At 47.6% G+C, this 18,295-nt stretch overlaps 5 protein-coding genes across 5 annotated transcripts; 4 read left to right on the plus strand and 1 right to left on the minus strand.

Annotated features, from left to right (window-relative positions):
* Positions 1-1,056: 1,056 nt before the first annotated feature.
* On the plus strand, positions 1,057-3,372 carry J7337_001531 (uncharacterized protein; the record flags this gene model as incomplete). Its single annotated transcript, XM_044819271.1, has 5 exons — positions 1,057-1,134; positions 1,266-1,360; positions 1,413-2,331; positions 2,380-2,908; positions 2,957-3,372. The coding sequence occupies 5 exons, from the start codon at positions 1,057-1,059 to the stop codon at positions 3,370-3,372; spliced, it is 2,037 nt and encodes a 678-aa protein (XP_044686973.1).
* Positions 3,373-3,816: 444 nt separating this feature from the next.
* Positions 3,817-5,246, minus strand: J7337_001532 (uncharacterized protein; the record flags this gene model as incomplete). Its single annotated transcript, XM_044819272.1, has 4 exons — positions 3,817-4,417; positions 4,465-4,606; positions 4,654-4,937; positions 4,999-5,246. 4 exons carry the CDS (start codon positions 5,244-5,246, stop codon positions 3,817-3,819), a joined length of 1,275 nt encoding a protein of 424 aa, XP_044686974.1.
* Positions 5,247-5,716: 470 nt separating this feature from the next.
* Positions 5,717-6,878, plus strand: J7337_001533 (uncharacterized protein; the record flags this gene model as incomplete). The annotated part of the gene is made up of 2 exons (XM_044819273.1): positions 5,717-6,256; positions 6,312-6,878. 2 exons carry the CDS (start codon positions 5,717-5,719, stop codon positions 6,876-6,878), a joined length of 1,107 nt encoding a protein of 368 aa, XP_044686975.1.
* Positions 6,879-9,241: 2,363 nt separating this feature from the next.
* Positions 9,242-10,561, plus strand: J7337_001534 (uncharacterized protein; the record flags this gene model as incomplete). The annotated part of the gene is made up of 2 exons (XM_044819274.1): positions 9,242-9,527; positions 9,645-10,561. The coding sequence occupies 2 exons, from the start codon at positions 9,242-9,244 to the stop codon at positions 10,559-10,561; spliced, it is 1,203 nt and encodes a 400-aa protein (XP_044686976.1).
* A 2,130-nt stretch (positions 10,562-12,691) lies between these two features.
* Positions 12,692-14,514, plus strand: J7337_001535 (uncharacterized protein; the record flags this gene model as incomplete). Its single annotated transcript, XM_044819275.1, has 5 exons — positions 12,692-13,183; positions 13,243-13,292; positions 13,357-13,495; positions 13,553-14,032; positions 14,161-14,514. 5 exons carry the CDS (start codon positions 12,692-12,694, stop codon positions 14,512-14,514), a joined length of 1,515 nt encoding a protein of 504 aa, XP_044686977.1.
* Positions 14,515-18,295: the final 3,781 nt, after the last annotated feature.

The raw sequence follows: 18,295 nt of genomic DNA on the forward strand, positions 1-18,295 counted from the left end.
TCGTGTTGGTGGAGTGAAGTTGTAAAGGTTACTCCCTAAGATGAGATCTGAATCTTGATAATGAGGTCAATGTGGGGTTGAATAATGGGAGCTTTGAGCTTTAGCAGCGCCCCGTTTGACTGGGCTTCCTGCTCCTAGCCTCTAAAGCTGCCCCTCGTAGCGACTTTTCATTCATCATGGCAATTAATCACGTTTCCTCAGCTGGTCATGAGTTGAATGTTCAGAGCTTGGAATTGAAGTATGCATAATTCCTCAAAGACAAGTGCATTCACCTATTTGCTAACTATCTACTCCTGGAAATCACCAGATCGATTTGAATTTAACTATTCATATTGTCCAAAGTACAGGTTTCCTGATACATCTAGAGCGATCATAGCGTAGGCGATCTGCTTTGATTCGTATCATGGGTGCCTTTCAAGTTCGATGATGAAAATCAGAGCTAGTAAGAACAATGGCACCACAGAGGCGTCGCTATCAATCTAACAAGTATGAATTGTGTCGAGTAGTAGCTCTTTATTGTCTGTTGATATTCAATATTGTTGAATTCCATTATTACTGTCTGCCTTGTTGCCTTAACCTGTTTTCAGGCACACATAATAGCTCTCGGTAGGTCGAAGTGGATACCGTTACCTCCACCGGCCACCACTAGCATTGGATCCATTGAATGTGCCTCTAAACCTCGCTCTCAGCTCCAAAGAAGCCAGCCCCATTTACCACCGCATCAAAATCACCAGCATCGGAGCGTTTGTTGGGCCTGCATAGACCCGCGATAGCCTAAAGCGAAACGGGGGCCTGCAAAGCATTCGAAAGGTGCATTTTATACAGTGCATCCTCTAATTTCTGCCCTATTTTTTTTGAGGCCCGACCCTGGACTTGGTATCTTGCTTGACGCGACCATTGGATCGCACGCGTCAAAATCCACACAAGCGCCGTCGCAAACGACCTCGATCTCCAGATTTGCGATCCTCAATTGCGTCCCAACGGAGTCCTCGAGGAAAATATACAGTTATCGTCTTTGATGCCCTCGATTAGGCGATCCTATCGATTATGATCACAATGGAGAGCAAACGCAAGGCCAATGGTACTGCAGCGGTCGACAACGACGATAGAGGCTCTAAGCGTCGCAGACTTACTGTAAGTCCGACCTGTCGCTTCTCGCGAATCTGAATCTTTTCAGTCCTCGCAGATCCCCTCCTAGCACAACTTGACAACCTCTGTCACTCCACTATCACCCCGTCGATTTATTGACTGACATTGCGTTCCAGGGCGATTTCGATCTTTCCAAAGGCGAATCTCGAGAATCGACAACTACATATGGCCTGTCATTCCTAGAACATATTCGAAAAACTGCCGACAAAGCGTAATTCCAACCCGATTTCCAATTATCATTATCGTACTGACTCATCCTGCAGTGGGCGTCTTGTCGCAACCAATTTCGAAGAACTTCCACCCCGCGAAGAAAATGCAGACTATTACGAACAAACACGCATGCCCATCTCATTGTCCATGATCGAGCAGAAACTAAACGATGGCGAATTCAAGAACTTGTCTGAGCTTGAGGGCTACTTCAAGCGCATGATCAGCAACGCGAAGGAGTTCTACCCCCGGGGAACCGAGATATTCGAAGATGCGGAACGATTAAGAAAGGCTGTCAGCAATTACATGACCAAGAAAAATCCGGCATATCATGTCAGAGGTTATCAGGCTGTGCCGACCCCGTTCCCGGATGATGACGAGGAGGACGAGGACAACGAGGACGAAGAAATGAACGACAACGACAACGAAGACGAAGATGAGCCCGAGGAAGAAAAAGAAGACGAGGATGAAGAGGACGAGGAAGAGGAAGAAGAGGCGCCAAGCTCTCGTAGACGAACCATTACACTCAAGCGGAGAACACCTGGTCGTACACCTGTTCGAAGGGCGTCCACTCGAAGCAAAGAGACCCCGAGGCCAGCAGTGCAAGCCGCAAAGCCAGACCACGTCTACGAAGATGTACCCTACAAGGGGTTGACATTTCAGCAAGCCCAGGAAAAGCTCATTGAGGAGCTCATCCGACGCGAAGACCCTGGATACGATGGCCCTTACTTCGAGGCCTTCATTAACCTACCACCTCGGTCTCTCAAGGAGTATTTCAAGGTTATCAGTGACCCCATGTCGATCCGAAAACTGCAGAAGGCAGTCAAGGGTTTCCACGGCCGTGGTGGCTCAACTGGAGTTAGCGATTTCAAGTCGTGGGCTGCTTTTGAGGAGAAGGCAAAGCTATTGTGGACCAACGCGTACTTTTACAATGAAGAGGGTAGTGAGATTTACTTGGTTGCGCAGGATCTCGAGGTCAGTGCCTTCTTGCTTTCTTGATCAACATTTCTAACCGCGTTGTAGAAATTCTTTTATGATCAGTTAAAACAAGCACAAGCCGTTGTGACTGAACCTGCTCAACCGAAGATTAAACTAAAGGTTGGCGGATCCAGTGAGACGCCTACACCCGGACCGAAGAAGATCACCATCCATGTTGGAGGTCAACGAGATTCCGCGGATTTACCAGCGTCAGCTCAGTCGAAGATGGCCTTGACAAATGGTCAGACTGTGAACGGGACGGCACGCACTTCAACGCCTGCTCAAGCTGTCAACCCTCAGTTGGAAAAGGCTAGAAGCACATCGTTATCTGCCGTGCCATCTCCTAGTCCTTCTGTACAGAGTGCTGCTCTCAAGGCGGATGAGGCCTCAAGGGCATCACCAGCAGTTGCGTCACAACCGCCTAGCGCTGCACCTAGCCAAGCGACTCCTGCGGTTCCTGCGGCTGCTCCCGTTGCTGTACCTGCTCCTGTACCTGTGGCGCCGCCCCAACCGATCACCAATCCGCTTGTTAATGGGTATATGGACCAGAAGCATCCTCGTCGCGCCGGCAAAGGTAATTCGCCCAAAAACATTTGCTTGCGGTAAACACTAACAAATCTAGGTATCGACGATGCTCTTATTGAGAGTATGAAGATTCAGGTTCACCCCACTCTTCAATCACACAGTCCTATACTGGCAACCATCAGACCCAACCCTAAGGAGATGGAACAGTCTGCCACTCTCAACCTGCCACCTCATCTCACCCGTATTCTTGCCGTCACCGCAATACCCAGCCATTTACAGAATAGACAATACAGCCTATGGACACTGGTCAACAAGCAACCGCTTAAGCCCATTCATCACCAAGCTCCTGGCCAGCAACCCCATGAGCGCGCTTTTGAGGCAATGCTGCACCCAGGGCTCAACGTACTCGAGTCACATCTCATCGCTGCCATTCCACGAAATGAGCGTGTTTTAGGCGGCCCGGAGGTTGAGTTAGAAGTTTTTACCATCTCGATCAACGTCCTGAGGAATTAACACTACCAACATCATCAGTCAGGGCATGGGAGAAAGCAGGCGGGCAACTGCATGGACAATTCGAATAACCCTTACTAAATCTAGTGTTGGCAGCTAGTTCAGAATTGGATGAGGGAAGAGTTTGCAAGCGCGAACAATATCCTACGATGCCTTTTATGAGCAGGATATGGGAAGGCATGGGATGGTACTGGTGTTGGGCGGGTATACGGATGCGTTTCTTCTTTTCTTTGTGGATTGGCCTAAGGAATAGGCTTATAGGGAGCATATAAATGTTCATGCTGCATCTTTTCACAGCATAGGTTAAGTGGGTAGGGTAGTACGAGGCAATATCAAACGCTGATATTCTAAATCTCCTATGGTATCTCAAGCCAAACCTGTTCCATGCGCCACGCCATGCCAAGCCCTGCATAATTTCCGAAATTTATTTTGTTCTATGATACAAGTCTAGCCAGGCGCGGGCCGTTGCTTCAGCTGCATCAAGTGCTTGAGCATGGTCTGGACAGCCACGTACTGACGAGTCTTGGGATCGTAGTAACCCGCAACGAGAACTGCCATGACCGCTGTCTTTCCCTTGAGTTCAACAATACCATCAACTCTGATGCATCCCCTACCGGGCAGGCTCTTGGTAGGCTTCCAATGGCGCAGAAAGGCGAAAGCACCAGCCATGGTTGCAGCTTGAAGACGAGGATCGAGTTTTGCGTCTGGACCAAATGCAGCGCTGATGATCTCGTTGAAGACTGGTGGAAGATGTGCAGTATGTGCCTTAGAATCGTGCTGGACTGCTGTTCTGGTGGCAGCCGGAGGTGGGATTATGCCAGGTAGGTTTCCCACTGGCACTTGGTGCCACCCAGATGCCGGGGGATCAGGTTCACTTAAGCCGATTGCTTTTGAGATATCCAGCGCTACTTGTTTCGTTAAGAAACTGACAAAGGTCCAGCAACCCATAGCGAGAGCTTTGGGGTAAAGTGCTTTAGCAAGAAAGCTAGCAGCAATCGAGTCGATGGGTCGATCACCCCAGAAGATGCCCTCTTCGTCAATCATAATCCTTTATTGAATTAGCCAAGGTATATCATGTGTAGGTTGAAAACTCACCCAGAGACATAGTGTATCGGCGGAGGAGCAGGCGGGAAGATTATGTCAAGCCAGTACTTCCTCACGGTTATTTCTCCACCAAGAAGCTTATTGAAGGCAGGATTCCGCTCAACACCACGCTTGATCTCGTTTGCTAGACCACCTATGCAAGTGTCAGAACATGTAAATTCTCAAACTGGTTCCACTTACTCTTGATCTCCTGAAGGAGCTTCTTATCCTGGCTGACTTTGACGAATGTTTGCCACTCTGGGTCAGAACCTCGATATGGTGGTTGCTTGACTTCTTCGGTTGTGAATGGAAATGGGAGAAACACCAACGGCTCGTCAGGGTCGTGGAGGGCCTCGGCTTCCTCCTTCTCTTTTTCGGAAAGCGCCTCCCATTCTGCGTCAGCCCAGTCGAATATGGGATCGAATACAACGGCGATGAAGATTTGCCAACAAGCATAGAGCACAATAGTTGTGAAGATCGCTCGGCTTCGTGGAGGGTTAGCATCGCGGTTCGCTCAACCATGACAGCTTCTATAGCCAGACATACCGGAGTCGATATCGGAAGAGAATCCATTTCGCCTTTCTCAGTCTTCTCTTAGCTTCCTCGGACCCCGCCTGGTTTGCGCTTCCGTGGTAGACTGAGTTCACCCCGTTGGCGATTGTTGAAGGATTGGGCTTAGAGAAGTAGACCGGTATAGGATTCGACTGCCTTTGGCGCCAAGGCAAGAACGATATTCGCCTGTTGAGAGGCCGACTCTGGCTGGCGACTATTCGTTGGGTTTGGAACCTCGTCATGGGGAGAACTGCTTGTCGCAGAGCTGTCTGCCGAGTTAACATGTCGCCTTCTCTGCCGCTGCCGCGGACGAGGAAAACAAATAAAAAGTGCTCAAGTTATAAGAAGAGAAGATGCGATTAGTCTCGCTACTGGAGTAGTGATTCAAGGAATGGCATGCATCGTGACAATGTCGACAAACAATTATTGCAATGCTAAACTGCTGTCCCGCGGTTAGGATTGGCTTGATAGGTGGTGTAATCAATGAGACTGTGCCAAATACCCCAAATACTGTCTCGAGGACTACTGTGGCGCTAAAGTTTTGGGGGCTGTCACACTGTATGACGACCTACGGAACAATTCGAAACCCGGCCGCAACCCAACACGTGCATCATCCCGGATTCGCGTTGCCTGTATCAAGCTTGCGACGTTAAGCTATCTCAGCCTGGTCTTCAGCCTCAAGATAACCAAGCTTCATCAATCCGCATCAAAAATGAAGCTCAACATTGGGCTCAGTGCAGCCTTTGCAGGCATTGCTGCTGCATCTCAACAACCCACCGCTGACGGTACCAAAGTTTACATCCTCCGAGGATCCCATCACATCGAGCCTACGACGAGCATCACCCCCAGCGAAGCCCGTCTCATCCTGTACCAGCGCCTCGCCCCCGAGGGACAGGACTTTTCATTTCGCGATCTCACAGCCTCCGACGATGAAGAGCGTGTCGTTTCTTTAATGAACAAATATGGAAAGGCCTCTGCGCCATTGCTTTCCGATGAGAAGACCGCGACGCCGCGCCAGCTCGCTATTACCATTGACGGAATGCCCTCCTTCGAATACGAATCGTTCTTTGGCTGGCTTTTTAACACACAGCCCGACTTCACCACGGATATTAGTAAGGAGAATGGCGAGCATCCCGAGGTCTTTGTAAATGTCCTCGCCAAGATGCCCGAGTGTCCCCTGAGCCAGATTGCTGCCTTGGACGAGAAGTGTTTCAACGGTCAATCTGCTTATGCGTCATACAGCAGATCTCAGGTAACTAACTCCTATCATTTTTATTGCCCCAAGTTGTTTTCTAATGACGCGATAGGATGGTGATCACCCCACTACCCTACTAAATGAGCTTCCCAAGCTTCAAAAACTCGCCGAGTCAGGCGAACTACAGACCATCCTGGTTTTCCTGCCCATCGGCGTCGACTCTGAGGATAAGTCCGACAAGGATCAAGAGCTTCGACGTCGACAGGCTGAGACCGTTATCTCGTCTATCGAGGAGACAGCCGAGTCACCGGCCGAAACCTCTACCACACCCGCGAAGCCTTCGAACCCCATTAAAGCTGTATGCTTCACCTCAGAGGATAGCTGCATGGAAGCTACGGGCAACTGCACAGGTCACGGAAAGTGCCTGAACAAATACGGCAAAAGCAAGGACTCTTGTTTCGTCTGCCACTGCCAAGTTACCAAGTCCGAGAGTGGCAGTGTCACTCACTGGGGTGGTAGCATGTGCCAGAAGCAGGATATCAGTGTCCAGTTCTGGCTCTTCGCTGGCTTCACCATTGCCCTCCTTACCATTCTGTACATGGCCATTGGCATGCTCTTCAGCGTTGGTGAGGAGAAGCTTCCTGGAGTAATTGGCGCTGGTGTGTCGAGGTCCAAGTAAAGTTATGAAGGGGGAGATGGGAAGAATTATGGGAACTGTCGGGCTGCTGGAGTTGTGTAAGCCGACTCGGGGAGTTTTCACAACATAATGACTCCAGGGCGGCATGTATCATCATCATATGGTGTATTTGACATACGGGCGTACAAGGGCTAGGAGCTTGTATCAGGTGCCTCGATAAGGGGCTTCTTTTGTTAGAATGCGTTTCGATTTTTGCGACCAGTTCATTGAGTACAAGAGCATGCAACTATTCGACTTATGAGAGTGCCTTTTCACATGTCGTGATGAGTTAATGCCGACCCTCTTTCACATGATGGTTTTTTGAGCTTGAACATGCCATGACGCGTATTGAGCAGGGCTCCTGGTCTTCTAACATTCTTTCTTATCGGTCCATATGATGTGATGCTGTTATGTTTAAGCGCTTGCTCCGTCTCGCGTGAGTTGGATGTTTGCGTCCTGATGAGCGATTGTTGCTCTTGGTAATGGATGTTTCCTCGTAGAGTATGAGTTGTTTTATAGGAGTGCGTGAATGGAGCTTATATAATGTCTTGGCTCCGTCATGGTCTTTCGTCAAGCTCCCCTGACGTTAGCAGCTCAGGTACTCCGTAAACTCATGAAAATTGCACTCCAGCACATGCCTCTGTTAGTGGAGCTGACAAGTATGAGTAGCGGATTTCGAATCGAGCTTTGATGATATCATGCAACATCACCAGCTTGAAGCTGATACTGATAAGAAGAACACGTCGATATAACACCTCCATTGATCCAGCGACTCAATCGAGTCCTTTTGCGATTCTTATCAATGTATTTCTAAGCTTTCACCGGCATTCGCTCACCAATTCCGACCGACATGGCGTTATGAGGCTCTTGGAGCTGAAACCCCTGGATCCACCCTAAACCAACCGGACTTTCCAAGCCGCCCCATCCCGGTTTCGACGTCTTCCCTTATTAACCTACCTACTGATAAATACTAAGGTAACTAATACTACACGACTTAAAGAGCCGGGCTTTTCTGCTTTTCGTCAAAAGTCCGCCGGACTTGTCACAGTACACCGCCTTCCATTCCTCTCCTGCAAGCTCTTTATGCACTGCGGATCACAGTTATGATATCCTCCAACACAGACAGGCCCAAGCCCGCAACGGCTAAATGGGGTGCTGCTTGTGCGCAGTGCTCTACAGCGAAAGCCAAGTGCATACGGTCAAATAACACTCCTGGATCAAAGTGCGACAGGTAAGCTTATTCTTAACCCCCTTTTCTACGTTTCAATGGTTTCTCAGACGTGTTGAGCCACGTGGGATGCGGCTCCGAAAGCCCCGAGATTTCCGGAGCACTGTGACCGGATCTTCGGCGGTCATTACGGAGCCTCTCCATAATTAATCCCGGGACCGCGGTTGAAAAGAGAAAATGGGACTGACACATGCTTTACAGATGTGAACGACTAGTCAAGAATTGTACAGAGCAGGTTCATCGACCCAGGAAAAAGAGAACTGTCAAACCATCGTAAGTTAACCTATCATACAACCCTAACAACACATCGCATCCACATATCATCCGTTACTGACATGATTCAGACGAACTGCTCAAATAGAAGAGAGACTTAATGGACTAGTCAATCTTCTCAAAGCAGGTGGCCTCACCAATGCCGATCTTGCAACAGACACTACTTGCATCCCAACTGAGGTTGACCCTACCACTGCTGATCAAAGGAAGCCTTCAACGAAAGAAAGAGATTCTTCACTCTCTCCTGAGACAATAGATTGGTCAATACCTGATACTTACAACTCATATGCTCCTCCACAATGTATCTGCAGACAGACTAGTGGAGTAGCTCCCCCTCCTCCGGCCTCAGATGAGGAGCTCTTGAAGCTCTATCGAAAAGAGTTGCAGGCTCTTCACCCGTTCGTCATTATCCCCGATGGCGTCACAGCAGCGAAACTGAAGACTACGCGGCCTTTCCTCATGTCAGCCATTCGCATGGTTACATCTTATCGCAGCCTGAGGTCGATGAGGGCACAGATGTATCATCTGATGAAGTACATAGCAGACCACATGCTCATACGCTCTGAGCGATCCTTGGACTTACTACTTGGAATCATTGTCATAATTGCATGGTATAAGTATCACTGCTTCATGCACGCACAGCTAAACAACTTAATTGCCTTGGCTTCTACTCTTGTGGGAGAGTTGGGCTTACACCGCAGTCCAAGTGTTCTCGAGCGGACCAGCTTGATGGTTGTGACACCATTTCAACCCGCAGCAAGGACCAACGAGGAGAGGAGAGCCTTGTTAGGAGTGTGGTATTTATCTTCATCGTGAGTTGCACCACTATCAAAGGCCGGTTCTTCTGGGATTAACTGTTGTCAGGATGTCTCTTGGGTTCCTACGGATAGAACCCATGCGGTACACCAAATACATCCAACAATGTCTGGCTGTTCTTGAGCAGGAAAGGGAATACGACACAGACATGCGCCTCGTGACACTCGTCAGGATCCAGCACTTGACAGAGAGAATTGCACAACTCAATGCTCCAGATGACCCGGCGGAAGAAGTTGTTGGTCTACCAGCAGCTCCATTATCAGCCTACGTTTCTGCGTTCCATGGTGAGCTCGACAGAATCAGGAATGGGTCATCTCCTGAGCTTCAAAACGACAGTGAGTTCTAGGGCTGGTTAATCTACGCTACCGATTTACTGATATTAACTTTTACAGGAGTAATAAATATGTTTCTAAATACGGCTATGCTCCGGTTGTATGAACCTCCTATACTAGATGCCCCCAGAATTATATCGATGTCAGAGTCATTGACATCTCCGACATTAGGGGCTGCTTCAGCTCTCGACATTTTTTACCAGTCAAGAAACGCCTTAAAGAAGTTCTTCGATGATTGGCTTCTGGTCCCAATTCCAGAGTTTTACAATCAGACAACACCAGTAGTTGCACAACTGGTTTACGGGATGACAATGCTCGGTCGCTGGGCCAAATACACTGCGCCAATTCCTTTGACAAAGGCTACTACACCGATGCCGCAGGACACAAGCGCACGAGATCCCCACGATGAGATTTACAAAGTAGACTCCGCGTACTCGGCGAGCGTGAGTCCATCAGTCGCAACACCCTCAGTAACGACGGGAAGGGAATCTCATGAAACCAGTCCGATTTCACTGCGGGAGGGTACAGATCCGAGACTACCAGCTGCTGTGGCTGCTCTTCGGTCACAGATCCAAACCCAACCAGGACTCTCCCTTGATGTCACAGGGATACTCTCAGCGATCTGCACACGGTTTGAAGAGGCCAACGCATCATTCCAGATGGCGTCAACAGAGCCTGGCTCATCGGATCACAACCTCTGGAGCATGAGCGCCATCAAAGTCAAGATCACAAGGGCAAAATTAGAAAGATGGGCCGAGATCGTCGCAGCTGGGACAGAGGCGCTCAAGATACGCGATGAGGCCCGAGACACGGATATGGCGGACAGTAACATGAGCGAAACCGGACAAGCTGCTGGCGCTGACGCTGTGCCATCATTGGTCAATGACTCAAACACAGTGTTTGCTATGGCAGACTGGAATCCCGAAGCACAGTGGGCTTCCGAAGTGCTGCAGGGAGTTGATCCATCGATATGGTTTGATGGATATTTAGACTGGAGTTCTGTCGTCATGAACTCAATGGGTAATTTCGAGCCATAATGTAGGTACCCGAGTCTTCGTTGCACAAAAAAGAAAGCAATATATCTTCCCGCAGTGCATGCTGCCGGTAACCTATCATACCCCTGGACCCAAACTCCCGATATACGGAACAACTGCATAAGCCACAGGCTCTAGAGTCTTCGTTCCCGGACGAAGAAATTAGGGCTAGGAAATATCCCCGGTGGTTAGAGTTGAACAGAGTTGCATTGGGCTCTGGAGCTACTTGACCGCTGTTGTGACACTCGTGCATCATGTGATAATCATACATTGACAAACGCAACACATCTCTCGTAATGTTGGGCAGCAGCGCGTGAGCTGATGTGTCTGATTTCTTTCGGGCGCCGGGCATATATCCTGGACCTTCGGTGAATGTTGTGTTAGTTAAGTTGCACAATTCACAAGAAATCAGGCTGATCCCGGCCTGTCGCTTTTTGACGAGTGTGAGACAAGAACTGTGAGACACAAATTTTACCAATTACAATTTGAGACCATCTTGCCTATAAATATGTGTTCACGAACGCAGGTTTCTTTGTCCTACCAACCTGCCAAAACAATGTCACGTTTTCGTTGGCCGCCTTGTATTCATTTATATCAATGAAACAATCTTGTCGACAACTCACTTACGCCACCCATACGAATACGACTTGAGATTAAAATTCCAAGCTCACCGGTGTAGTAAAACCTTGCGGAATGGATAGGAAATTGTGCAACACATATTTAAGCCAATGGTTTCCACCACTCCCGCTTCACCGGTCAATATGGAGTCTGTATCGACGAAGTACTGGGTGATGAGATACAACAAGCCAACGGAGGTGATGATGATCAAGGCTATTGCTGATTTGATTAAGAAAGCCATGACTCGAAAATAAAGATTGCTTCATTCTAGCAGGGGGGTTGTTCCACCATCCGATAGTCTCGATGCACGTAAAACACAGCATTGGGCTGTCATGAAGGGTGTAGGGGTCAGGTAGGTAGGTATAAAGCTCACCCCTGCACATAATGTTTGCCTCGTCGAGAGCATCATCCTTTGCCAGTCTTTGGCCGACTCTAGCGAATCCTATTCAGGGTGTAAATGTTGTCAGGAAAAAAACAAAAACAAAAGAAAAAGGAAAAAAATCCAATGGCATCACCATCACCTCCAACGCCAACTTCTCGAAATATCCAAGAAAAGGTGCGGGCTTTGGTCATCAGACCACTCACTACAGAGGGCTGACTAGACTAAAAATTAAGGCGACAGCATATATTCACGAAGCTGACATCTGGCTCAATGAGCCCAATTCAACCCTCGCTATCACCGATTGGAGTAATCTTCATTTGAGGCCTTCTATTATACCTTTCCACCTACGCCTTTCTTTTCTTCCATACACACGCCACTATGGCTGGCGATTCCATAGGTTGACAATTGATGGGCTTGAAGCTGCGCCTCCCCTCTACCCTCAGGCTCCGTTCAAAGAGCATCCTCCTCGTAAGAAGGTTGTGTATGTATGGGTTTGTGTGAGTCTGTCTACTCGATCAAAGGTGCAAGTTATGAGACTCGGGCAGCTATTGCTAGTTGCCTCAACACCCGCACTCTGACTAGTCTTGGAAATGTATAAGTATCTTCTAACACTCCGTCAGTGCCAATGTGGACACGGTGGAATGAAGATTACAGTCGACCCTTGTCCATACTGCGGCATACCCAGGTGTGCCAATTGCGATACAAGACGCTTTAATAGCCGATCAAACACAGCTATTCCGTATCCCGAATCTGAGGACCTGTCTTGCCGACTTCCCTTATCTACATCAGCATAGTTGTGTTACCAACCAAGCTACAGCCCCCTAAGACCGTCCTTTAAGGAGCTGATACAACATTGAACCTTGGGTTATTTCTAGTACGTACGATTTTGGTATGGCAGGACATCTGGCCAGGGCATGAGAGCAGGAAGAGGAAGAGAAGACATGGCAATTTCATTGCCATATCCTAATTGTTCGTCAGAAGGATTGGAAGATTCAAAAGTCTCACGTTTAGTTGTTTTTACTTGCACGGAGTAATGATTTACAGATGATCTTTTGTCTAATACGAAAAGAATCCTTGATGCACAAACTAACAATAATTGATGTGACAGAGATATCTGCTGCTATAACTGAGACATGCAGCTGTTGAGACGGAACAAAACTCTCCCAGTAACCTCGCCAGCTCATAGCAAATTCTCCCGCGCTGCAAGTTACTATGACTGGGTCAAGGGTGCCATCTGGGATGGGCCAGATGAATGGAGAGATCAGTCTAGGATCGACAGATACAGAATCTCAGCCGTGGAACACAATAAGCCCTTCGTTGAAGTTATCAAAGAAAGGTCCGGCTATGACATCTCGGAGATTTCGGCTTTCATGGACCGCAATCCAGGTTTACTTCACTGGGATCATGATACACTTTGTGTCGAGGCTTTTTGTCGGGGTGCTGAAGGGATTCTCGACAATCCTAATCCAGACAGTATTCAGGACGACCTGTTGACGAAAGAGGACAGGCCAGGAGCGTGGGTCTCAGATCGGAACTACTGGCTTTCTCAAGATGGAATATCAAAAGATCATTGGTATGACGAAGTGTTGGACCGTCTTGGGTTCTATCAAGTGTTGAAAAACGAAGTACGTTCCCAAATACCCTCTTCTTCTTCGAGGGTGACTACTTACTGGTGCAACTCTAGCGTTTCCGACTTAACTCAGCAGGAGAGATGATTGGACCAGCTCGACAAATGTAAGCCTGAAGATTGTCAATAGTTGTGCCGTGACGTTATTTTGCACTGTTCTGATATGAATAGTTATATCAACAATCCAGATGGTGCAAGTGTGTTGGCAATCCTGCGTACAGCGCCACACCCCCACGCTGATGGTCTTCGAGACCTTCTCTCAAATTACATCTCCTCCAGCCCGACCCCGAACTTGTCGCTGCGAGTCTCAGTAAGTGGATATAGATGTGAATATAAATCCCAATAATTGACCCTCTTCTTACGGTAGGACTTTTGGAACGCGAGCTTCGTCCTCAATTTCAACCTTCCCTTCTTCGCTATTGGACCTTCAAAGAAGCAAGATAAACGTGTCTTTCACAACACCAAGCACCCATTCCGATCACGATACCCACTAGATTCTCTGAACTTACAAGATCCACGATCGCGTCTGGGATGTGGCGAAAACTTCGCTTTTCAAGACAAACTCGTCCTTCATGAAGCGGTTTACGCCCTGACCACGACTGGCCCAAGTGAACCACACTGGACTTCATATTGCTTCGACGAGAATTTCTTTGAAGAAGAGAATGATGGAGACGAAGATGGTGACGATCAAGATGAGGAAGATGATGATGAAAGCATAGAAGCGAGCGTCGATCCCATCATAGATGAAGCGGAGCTCAAGGGGCCAATGAACATGTGGCTTCCTCGACAATACTCGTTGGCAGCCTTAGCGAAACAGCTTGACAGGATATTAGGATACCATGCTCATGTACATGAAGTCTTCAGGTATAATCTGAATATCTATGTAAGTGATGATTTCCTGTGACCCCCTTTTGGAGTGAGCTCCCCTAGACAAGATAGATATCCGAGACGTATAATTTGCTAACTCTCTAGTAGATGTCTAGTTCAAGAGATAGCTCTGCAGAAAATGGATACCCTTCAGTCAAACCAGCCTGGAAGGGTTTCTCTGAAGTGCTGGGCAAGGTGATATTCTGCAACCTGAAGCTAATAGAGGCTGTGGATGAATTCTTGGCGAAGGACGTTCAGGTACACGCAGATGGAACGCCTCAAGGAGTACTGTGGCAAAGCCTGCGCAACGATGCCAGAGCTATGAAATCCCTTCGTTCTATCAAAGACTCTCTCTACAGGCTGCGGGCTACTGGGGGCAAACTTGAGCAAATCAAAGAATCCTTTGAGGAGCTCCGAAGAGAGGTAGGCCAACTGAATTCACCGAGCCGCGAACTATATTGACAAGAGGGACTTAGAAAAAGTTTGACCATGCAGACGAACAAAAGGACAGGGATAAACGAAACCAGGAGTTTACCATAGCTGCATTTGTGAGTCTCACCTTTAGACTCATAGGATGACAAACCTAACGTGCTAGGTATTTGGCATATTGACCCTCATTGCTCAAGTGTACAGCGGCAAGCCTCAAAAAGACGACCCGGAATCTTGGCCACTGTTCATTACCATGGTGGTTCTCTTCGTGGTCATCTGCACAGCGGGTATTCTATACATTATTCGGGGGCGTATTACTCGACATAGCAATGCACTCATGACCTACCTCGAGGAAAGGATTGAGGCAATACAAGAGAAATATAGAAAAGACTCAAAGACTGTAACTATACGGAGATGTATTGGTTGGCTCTGGAACTACTCAGGGGCCGCATTTTTACTCCGCCAAGTATTGAAGATCTTGGGCAAGAAGCAGCAATTACTTCCCAGGTGATAGTTATATGGAGCCTTTTTGGGCAAGAAGTACATAATATGATGATTCATTCCAATCCTTTCTAACAACGTACCTGTCTCTCCGTGACAAAACTGTGATTTTTCAGCGGCTGTTAAAGCGACTTGTCTCACAATTTGAGCATCGGGGCACGCCACAGTTGGGGCAAGGGTCGACGCTAACCTTCGTACCTCCATGACCACATTGGCACTGGAGATTTGTAAGACGGCGTTGAATTGTACATGATTGAGTGTGGGAGAGGGGAAGCGCACGCAAAGCCAAACATACACAACCTTTCGGCGTGATCGCAATTCATTATAAGGGAATACCACAGGCGACGAGTCAACAACTTTAGATGAACCTATATTAGCCTATCGAAATTTCATAAAGAGTAGAAGTACCTTGGTAATAGAGGCCACTGTGGATGGCGCGGACTCCTACTTGGCTAAGGTTTGCTGCCTCGATACTTGCTTGCTCTTGCTCCATCGCAGCCTGCAGGAGTCGATCAGTACGAGGAGTAAGGAGAGTATATGAAATGAAATCATAGTCTATTTGTCATCCTTAAGACTTTCAATGGTAACTTACTGCGGGCTTGAAATCTAACCACTGGCACGTTTGAGATGGTGATCGTAGGTAAGTCCACAACAGAGTTTGAACCTGTGAGGCCACTTGATTGAAGAAAAGAAACACGGAGAACTCGAGAGTTTAAGAATACTAAGAATGATCAAATACATTAAATATCAGATAATGGGCAAACAATGGACCCTAGGTGCTCTATATATCGGCCTTTAAGGGGCTGGGCCGATCTGAGATCTGCTCCTTAACCGAAACTGTGTAACTAGCGATATATTAGATATCCGGTCACGGTATGTTCAACATAAACTATTAATCAAGGGGTAATGAACAGGGCCATTCCCGACATCGGGCTCGCTATACCGAGTCGCCTGTGGAACAGAGTTCGCGACAGTGATCTCCCAGATCATGCTGGGCATCGAGTGCCGCTTCTTCATCTAACCAAGTTACAAGGCTGGTGTAGAAATTTCTACCCGCAAGCATATCCGCCTCTTGTTACTACCCAGGATGTAAAATCTTAGTATCGTATACAGGGCATACTCAGGATGGGAGACACAAAAAGGATATCCCGTCCACAAGCAAGACACAAAAACAAGCCATATCCGCTATTGGTATGCGAGAGAAAGAAAGGGTTATATGCATGCCTTGAGCTACGCCTCCGACACCGGGTGTATGAGGGAGCCCAGTGCTGCATACCATGAAGTTAAGAGATGCGAGATGTGCGTATCCATTAGGATAACGATCGAGTGTGTGACAGAATCTTCTTACCAACCACCAAGATGTTACGAAACGAGATGATGTTATGGCTAATCTTGTGATTGTGCCACTGGAATCCATTGGCATCTTGGCTGGTTGAACATCCGTAAAGACTACTAATTATGTATCGGAGTGCAAGGATCCTACCGTGTATCTGTTAGACTGAGAATCGAAACTCACAGCTTACAGGGCTCATAACAAAGGATAGTCCCTTGATCACCAATCGAGCGAGAGTGCCTTTGTGCCTCGTACTATTGAGCCTGAAACCAATTCGAAGTCTAGTAATGGACACAAGATTGGTACGGTAAGGGAGGTTGACATGTGATGAAGTGTTGGCAAGTCGTGATTGGGTACTATGCTCGCCACCATAGTGGTTGCTATGCAGACAGCCCGAGTTTCTAAATCCGAGACGCCTTCAGGGTCGGTATAATTACGATACTATTCAATGCTATTGTATATTAACTTCATTCCGGGTATTGGTTATTTGATCCTTTCGTTTGTCAACAATGGAGCTGACCAAGGACACATGTTCAGTCAAGTCTTACGGCACAGAGACGCACCAGGCTCATTCCGGAATGAAAAAGTTTTTGTGTCATGTTACCTGATGCACATTGTTGATGAATATAGTTTGTATCCGTATTGGATGTCGAATTCCGATTTCTTGCCTTGGTTCTCTGTTTCCTGTTGCTCGAGTCACGAAAGTTTGGGCAGCTTCTTCGTTACGTCACCTCCCGTTACAATTAGTATAATTCCTTACTAGCACCTGGATACGTAAATCAATATAAGCCAGTCATCAGTTACCAATAAATCCCAAGCCTGTCTTATGTACTTCTCTGAGTCAACACCAACGTCTAGTCCTCACTCGACCGGAAAGGTGCGGCATATAGCGGAGGGTTCATGCAAAGGAATTATTCCGCTATAAAGCCATGGTTTGTTTTCCAGATTCTAGGATTTTATACTATTCGCAGGTTTCCAGTCAGTGGTGTATCGGTTGGGCTTGAATGGGGTCCAAAACTTGGGCAACCCAACCTACGAGAAAACAGATCTCACCCTACTTAGCCCCTGATGCAGTCAGCACTCGGCAATGTTTGACTGATTAGTCGAATCAAGTCACACTGAGAGTGTTGCAAGGCATTCGCGTACCTGCAGCTCATCGATCGATCAAGATAGTCCGTGGATCTCTAATATAAAGACTGATATTATTAAAGCCAGGGTCCATAAGACTTCAAGGTAGAATGTATATTAGAATTTAAGAGAAACTGCTCTTGAGTGCCGGTAAATTTAGAGTCATGGCGGACAATGGAGTTGACGTCTACGTTATTGATCCACAATATCATCACGCGGCCTTTGAGATCGGTCTGACAGGAAAAGCAAATCGAGGATGACACCTGCAGGCCAAACTCACATATTACCCAAAGGCACACTGGAATGACCCGCAAGGGCTGTGATGGTATTTGAGAAAATTCCATCAGATCCTCGAGTTTAGAGCTCGAGCTTTAGTTGCCAGACACAATGGCAAAGAGAACAAAAGAGCGGTTGTTACATCCTTCTTTGTCCTATTTCGGTACATCACAAAGATCTAATTGGTCTAAGAACCCTTTGGAGCCTCGTGTCGGTGTGAGTTTGTGTGTGAAACAGTTTCCTAACAATGTCTCACTGTGGCCTCATTGGTTAGAACAGCCATTGTGACGTGAAGAAGCTAAAGCTTGATGATTCTAATATTAGTGTTATCGTTGATTTGACGAGTGGTTGCCAAACAGGCGCCGGACGACGCGTCTTGCTGTATAATTGTCGGTGTGTTTGCCGGTTCTTCTCTTCCGCAGTTGCGTGCTGCTTCGTCTCGACTTCTAAATTGATCTAGCTTAAGCTTTAGACGCCTACTTCATATTGTATTTGGTTTCAAAGCGAACCGGATGAATCTAGATAACCAGATTCAACGCCATTATGAAAGAAGTTCACCACGAGCTTCTAGTTGCA

The sequence above is a fragment of the Fusarium musae genome, chromosome 1, assembly GCF_019915245.1.
Source record: "Fusarium musae strain F31 chromosome 1, whole genome shotgun sequence".
Classification (NCBI taxonomy): Eukaryota; Fungi; Ascomycota; class Sordariomycetes; order Hypocreales; family Nectriaceae; genus Fusarium; species Fusarium musae.